The sequence below is a fragment of the Ursus maritimus genome, unplaced genomic scaffold (assembly GCF_017311325.1).
Source record: "Ursus maritimus isolate PB19 unplaced genomic scaffold, ASM1731132v1 scaffold_14, whole genome shotgun sequence".
Taxonomy (NCBI): domain Eukaryota; kingdom Metazoa; phylum Chordata; class Mammalia; order Carnivora; family Ursidae; genus Ursus; species Ursus maritimus.
Window position 1 is genome coordinate 5670947 of NW_024423786.1, and position 7317 is coordinate 5678263.

The 7317-nt window shown below is 43.7% G+C and overlaps 1 protein-coding gene across 5 annotated transcripts in view; it reads right to left on the minus strand.

The window, feature by feature from the left end:
* IFT122 (intraflagellar transport 122) overlaps positions 1–7317 on the minus strand; it is a 70024-nt gene that overhangs the window by 36514 nt on the left and 26193 nt on the right. For all 5 annotated transcript variants that reach the window (XM_008697850.2, XM_008697849.2, XM_008697848.2 and 2 more), the window contains 5 exons: positions 5071–5262; positions 4773–4911; positions 3295–3497; positions 2226–2363; positions 716–880 (listed from right to left, as the gene is read on the minus strand). In XM_008697850.2, the coding sequence (XP_008696072.2) occupies positions 716–880; positions 2226–2363; positions 3295–3497; positions 4773–4911; positions 5071–5262 (837 nt within the window). The remainder of the gene's footprint in view (positions 1–715; positions 881–2225; positions 2364–3294; positions 3498–4772; positions 4912–5070; positions 5263–7317) is intronic.

The window sequence follows — 7317 nt, forward strand, 5'->3', positions numbered from 1 at the left end:
GGGGGGAGCTTGCTCCAGGCAAATGGGTCCTGACCTTTTACAAAGTCCTAAAGAGGCAAAAAGTGGCGCTGAGTATGGCAGAAAGCCAGCCAGGAGCTGGGCATGAAGACTTTGGGATCTTTTCTCCAGTGACACACTTCTACCAGCCATAGGACCAAATGGTGTGTAAACAATGCTTATCTCCTACAACAGTTCACATTTTGTTGGCTCTTACAGCATCCTTGTGAGGTAACTGGAATGGAGATCCCTTCCCTCATCCTTTCCCTTCTTTCAGATGACAAAACTGGTCCTATTTCTTGACTGTGTCTTCGGTCACTTATAGATACAGGCAGACCTCCAACTGGCAAGAAGCACTTTTGCAAAAGAATCATCCTCACATTAACCAATGCACTGAGAGCCTACCAAGTGCCCCACTTAGATTTACTATTATTCATTCACTGTTCACAGAAAGAAAGGTGTTACTTGCCCATCATACCTTTGAGGAAAGCAAAGTTCAAAGAGGCTTACCCAGCTCCTACAGCTCCTGTGTGGGAGGAGTGGGCTGTGCCCTGGGGCTTCTTGGGCTCTGTGCTCCTGCTCAAAGCCTACACCCCTACACGTCACTGCTCTTCCCAGAGACCTGCCTGGGAACCAAAGGGTGAGCACCTCCTGCAGGGACTGGGAAGCTAGAGAAGGAGTCAAAGGACCATGTCCTAGAAACTCACTGGGATTTTACCTGAAAAAGCAACTCCTTGGTGTGGATGTCATACACCAGGCACGTGTCGTTTTCATCCACCACGGCCAGCTTGTTACGGGAAGCACTCATGTCCAAGCAGCGCACCGCTGTGGCCTGCTTCAGCAGGACAATGGCAAAGAGATTGTCCACAAAGATCTTTAGGATCTGGCGAAATTTCAGAGAAAAAAGTGTGAGTCACCATGGCAACAAGACCCTGGAACTGTGCCAGGCTGTTGGAATCCCATGTGTTCTACAAGAACAACTCCCACTAACTTCAACAGAGGCTCCATGCAGAGAAAAGGACTTATCAAAAGAATGAGAGTGGAGGCTTATCCTCAGGAGACCAGAAGTGTGGTTCATCGAGGTTGCCAAAGTAATGATGGGGCCAAGACATGACAAATTTACTTGAACGTCTGCTTGACTGGGGACTTGTTAGCAACATTACCCAAACTGTGGGATTAGGAGACACCATCTAGCGAGATCTGAGTCACAAACTAACACAGGAAGAGGCTACTTTAAACACTGACAAGACATCCGGTATAACCACAGCAAAATAATGATGATGATGATGATGATGACAAGGATGAGACAGCCATCAGTTATTGACTATTTCTGACAGCCCTCTGAAACATGAGGCATTATCCTCATTTGCAAAATCTGAGCCTCAGAGAGGCAAAGTGATCTGCCCAGGGTCACATAGCTAGTGAATAGCTAAGCACAAATATGACCCCAAGTTGACCTGCCCCCAAAGTCTATGTTCTCAGGCCTCACACTGGAAGTGACAGCTGACCGTGAGAAAGAAGCAGACTTTCCATCCCTTTGGTATTGCTACCCTTGCAGCCCCCACTAATTTCATACTCCATGATTTTTGTCTCCATGAAAGGCCTGACAAGCTTTAGCCACAAGCCATCTGCTAGACAGCTTGGCTCTCAGGCTAATGCAGTTATATTTTCACTTTCAAATTTCCATGTAGCCCACTTAGAACTTTTCTTATTTCAAGCAAAGAACACACGCACAAATCTGTTTAACTTTGTATAACCTAGATTTTCCTATCTATATGAGCAAAGGGCCCATTTTTCTTATAACACCTAGTAATAGCCTAGTAATAGCCCTCTAAAACACAACACTGCCTTAATCCATTCATTGCCCTAACAGGGAGGGATCTGACCTAAGAATGAGCTCTGCCTCCCTCCCCAGCAAGCTACTGTAACTATATGTCTAACAAATTTCCCATCTTCTGGGTGCCCTTAAACCCAGTAATCCACTCTATGGGCAGGACACAGTGCCAACCCTGCAGCACACTCTAAGTCTAAAGGCCACTGCATCTTTGGCCTGAAGCTGTCCTCAACAAATGAAACTCTGGGTTGCCCTCCAACGTGCCTATGGTGAATGTGGGGTGGGGGAAGTCCTTTTTTCTACCCCTGGAAAACCATCTCGGGTCATAATGAGTCTGATCCCTATGTCTGCATACAGATAATCAGCCTGATGGGAGACACATAAGAGCACTCACCTGTCCATTCTTCAGGCCTACTAACAGACCTTCCCTTCCTGGAGGGCCACCAATCACCTTGATGTAGCGAATGAGAGACTCCATCTGCCACTCCCGCTCCTTCACTCCACTGAAGGACAAGCACTGTAGCCGTTTCTCCTAGAAAACAAACTCAGCTCTGCATGGATATTCAACAGAGTAAGTGTTCCCAGCCCTCCCAAGGAGGTCTTCCTGCATGTGAGGGATGAAAAATACCTTCACATTCAGTGTCTACTGAACCCCATCTAATCCCCATGATTGGCATTGTTCATTAATTCTTCACGTAAGCCTTCACCACAGAGCCCAGCTCAGCCTCGCATCTTCTGTGCAGACGTCTGGGAAGCCACAGAGGCAGCATCCAAAAGCGCACTTTTTTGCCACATATGTAACTTGTGGCACCTCTAAACTGCTTGAAGTTCTAGACTTTCAGAGAGATTTTAATTATATTTTACATACAGTGATTTCTAAAGGATTTCTTCTACTTTATCACTTTCAACAGACCTACTTTTGTGAAACTAAATCCACCTCTACTTCCAAGAAAGATGCTGGGTTGGCCTTCCCTCAAAGTCTTTCCAAACTTCTCCTGGCATTGCCCTAGACATTTTGTAGGAAGCTCTAAGTTGAGGATTTTTTTCTGTGAAAAAATCTTTCAGAAAGTAAAACTTCCTTTACTATTTTTGGGTTGATGTATACATTTTTTTGTTGTTTAATAGAAAGATTTTATAAATTTTTATGTGTATATGTTTACCAAAAAAAAAAAATCGCTCTTCATTTCTGTCAGTGTATGCTTTGAGTCATTAAAACATGTATAATCCTAGGATAGCAAAGTGCTTTGCAATACAAAAAGCTATTCTCCAGGTTATGGCCCAGGACTTTCTAGTAGAGTCTAACTCCTCTAGATGTCAATAAAATTAAAGCAAAGAACAGCTACTGAGTTTGATGGAAAGAGACTTGTTTTTTTGTGTTCAATTTTAAAACCATGATTTTGGTACCCTATCCTTGGAGGAAACATGATGAGGATTCAACCCGACCCCTCCGACCTGCCGCCCACCTGGCAGAGGATGATATGATCAGCACACACCACCAGGAGGTTGCATTCAAACTTCTTGACAATCTTCTCCTTCACCCGGTAATGCATATCTGATGAGTCGTCTGAATACAACTCATAGATGAGGATTTTCTCTGGCAGTTGGATAGCTAATCGATTTTTGTAGATGGCAATTTTCTTGACAAGCTCTTTACATTTAATCCGAACTGTCAAAGAAAAAAAAATCCAGCTCTAGCAAGAGATTGTTAAGAAAGGTAGAAGGCAGAAAAATTAAAAGCTATCATTTACTTAATGTTACTGGCAATTAAAAGAGACACTCTCATCAAAAAATCTTTAGAGTGTCTAATACGTACAATCAGCTCTACTAAACACTGGGATCCAAAATCATATACAATCTTTATGGTCCAAAGCTTACAACTGAGTATGGAAAGTAAAATTCTTAGTGCTACCGTCACTTGCTGAATATAAGTTTAAACTCCTCTGCACAGCATTAATATATTGCCCCTGATGATCAGAAGTCCATCTGGATGACTACCCACGCCTCTAGCTACTCCCCACCCACCACCCTCAACAACAGGGAGCTGCATGTAGTTTCTGGTATATACGAGGCTCTCACACTCTAACTGCAGACCAGATGGAGAAAATGTCCCCAGAAGGGAAGCTGGGGAGCTGCCCAAGCGGCTATACCCTCACCAGCACAACTGGAATCTTCAACCAGAGGTGCTCCCAGATGGGAACCAAAGGATGCCAGCCGAATCTATAAGACAACCCTCAATGTGTATCCCTACACACAGGCACTGGGCAGGGTGCTGTGGCCAGCACATCTGTATATGACTACACTTCAAGTAAGTGGATCCTTAGCCCATTTAACCAGCATGGTGACTTGGGTGGATAGTGGATGAAACTGAGGTTCAGACTGACTGTGCTAGGCCTGGAACTTGGATCTTCTGACTGAGCCTGTGGTGACTCACTGACCCTGCTTACCCCTGGGGTAAGAACCCATCAGGAGGCAAGTAGAGATGAAGCTGAAAGAGAAGCCCTCCAGTATATCCATACCAGAATGGATACAGGTCCACAAAGACCTATGCAGCTCAGCCACCCTGGCTCTGATGTGCCACACATCATACTCCCTTAGTCAGAGAGTCCATGTTCCCCCTTGGAATTAGCAGCAACCAAACTATGTGAGTCTGTGGCCAGTTTTTTTTGTTTGTTTTGTGTGTGTGTGTGTGTGTGTGTGTGTGTGTGTGTGTGTGCGTGTTTTAGGGAGGGTTTATTGCTCTCATCAGATTCTCAAAGACATCTACATTCTCCCCTTACCCTCCAAAAAAAAAAAAAAAAAAAAGCAAGAACCAATGGTCCGACGTGTTTCCAAAAGACTGAAGAGGAACATTCCCTATCATTTCACTTGCCCTATCAGCAGCCCGCTCAACCTACTCCTCTTCCCAAAGGCTGGAGGGCAGAGGGGCCTACCTGCCTTTTACCTTTCTGCTCGGTGATCAGGTGCTGCACAATGACATCAGTCATGCTATCCCTGTAGGCATACCGGTCCTTGTAGAGCCCATGGACAGTACTAAAAATAAGCTGGTAGAAGGAAATGGTGCCATCTTGGCAGCCTACCACCTGCAGGGAAAGAGAGTTGTTAATTCCCAGCTCTCTGTGGAGAAGGAGTCTGCCCTTCCCATTGTCAGGAACAAATGTCAATGATCTGACTGGCTACAAATGGCTGATGTCTGTGCCTGCTCAGGCAATGGCCCAACAGAATGAACTTCCTCTTCTTACCACGTAGTTGGAGTCAGGCTTCACTTTACACGTCCACACCCAGGAGTTCTGCTCCCCAACAGTCCCAAGCCGCACTCCATCCTTGGTGAAAAGGGATACTTGCTTGTCTGACCCTCCCAGCAAAATGTACTCCCCTTTAGTAAAGTAGCTGAGGCAGCAGGGGTCAAAGTTCAGTGACCGATCCTTCCCAATCTGAGGAAAGAAAACACACACCAAGGGAAAACCCACTCGTGAATCCATAGTATTCATAACACAATGTAGGGCTTTTCCTACCAACTTTAATGAGGGGAGTCAAGAAGACAAAGGCATGCTGGTCACCATTACCCCCTGTGGGATTCCATCATGAACACAGGCTAGTCTCCTCTGGAGCACCTTACTCCTCCCCTCCACACAGATGAATCCTCCACTGCTAGGGTCGGCAGCGTCTTCCCCAGTCCCACTGGCTGCTCCAGGTGTATGTCTCAGCTTCTCAACCAATCCAGACCCAGGGATTGGTCTTTCTTCCATAGGCCCTCTTCCACACACAGCCCTTGCAAGGATTCAACGGTTCCCGTCAGCTTCTTTCTTTTCTTTTTTTTTAAAAAGTATTTCATAAAGCCAAATACATCCAATTTAAAATAACTGTCCTCTATTCTGAAACTACAACCATCCTACTTCTCTTTATAATAACCTTATTAAGGTATAATTCACATATCATACAATTCACCCACTTAAAGTATATAATTAATTGTGCAAACATCATCACTAATTCAGAACATTTCTGTCACCTCAAAAAGAAACCACATACCTGTTAGCTGTTGATCCCAATTCTCCTCTCTTTCCCTGGCAACCACTAATTTATTTTCTCTGTCTATAGATTTGCCTACTTTGGAGATTTCACATAAATGGGATCACACAATTTGTGGCCTTTTGGGACCAATTCATCAATATTGTAGCATATATCAATACTTCACTCCTTTTCATTGCTGAATAATATTCCATTACATGGATACACCACATTTTATTATCCATTCATCAGCTGGTGGCCATGCCTACTTTTTTGAGTATTATGAATAATGCTGCTATGGGTATATGTATACAAGATTTATGCAGAGATGTTTTCATCTCTCTTGGATATTAATACCTAGGAGTGGAACAGCTGGATCTGTAGTAACTTTATGTTTAACCTTTTGAGGAACCGCCAGATTTTTTCAAAGTGACTATACCATTTTATATTTGTACCAGTAGTATATAAGGATTCCAATTTCTCCATCCTAGTGGATGTGATTTTGATTTGCATTTCCCTGGTATCTGATAATGTTGAGGACTTTTTATGTGCTTATTGGCCACATGTATATTTTGTTTGGAGAAATGTCTATTCAGATCTTTTCTCCAATTTTTAATTGGGTTATCTTTTTATTATTGAGTTCTAAGAGTTCTTTATATATTCCAGATACATCCCTTATCAGATATATGATTTGTAAAAATTTCTCCAGGTCTGTGAGTTGTCTTTTCAGTTTTGGTAGTCTCCCCTTATCTGTTAGGGTGAAGGTCAAGCTCCTGAGCTCAACTCTCAAGAGCCTTTTCTCAGCCAAAATGAACATCTTATAATTTGCCAAGCAGACCATTCTCTTTCAGGCCTCCATGTCTTCATAAGTGCTATTCTCCACACTACCCCAGCCCCAGCCAGGACTGTCCTCTCCCTCTCTCTTTCTACCAGGTGTCAACTCCTACAGAAAACATCTTGCAAACTCTCCGCCCCACCCAAGGCCTGATTTAGTGCCCCTTCCTCTGTGCTCCCATGGCCTGTGCTCATCTCCCCCACAGTACCTCTCTCACTGCTCTGTAATTACAGGGTTAATCTGATGTCGCCCACTCCCCTTACCACCCATTAAAGTCCCAGCTCCTTATCATCACTAGAGTTTTTTGCTGCCCCTGAGGGAGCTTTTTGTGAATAAAAAGATTATTTGTGATTGCCATTATTAAACTAATAGTTTATTAAAGAAATAATTCTAAAAACCTGGTTTCTCATTAAGTTGAATTTATAAATATTTTCCTATTTATTAGTATAATAAAAGTAAACAACTAATTGAAAGGGAGCCTTTGATTACCATTTACTGAATTAAATTCTGAACAGACTTTAAAATCCCTTAGTGTTGGGGCACCTGGGTTGCACAGTTGATTAAGCGTCCAACTCTTGGTTTTGTCTGATCTCAGGGTCGTCGGGCTCCACACTCAGCCTGGAGTCTGCTTGGGTTTCTCTTTCCC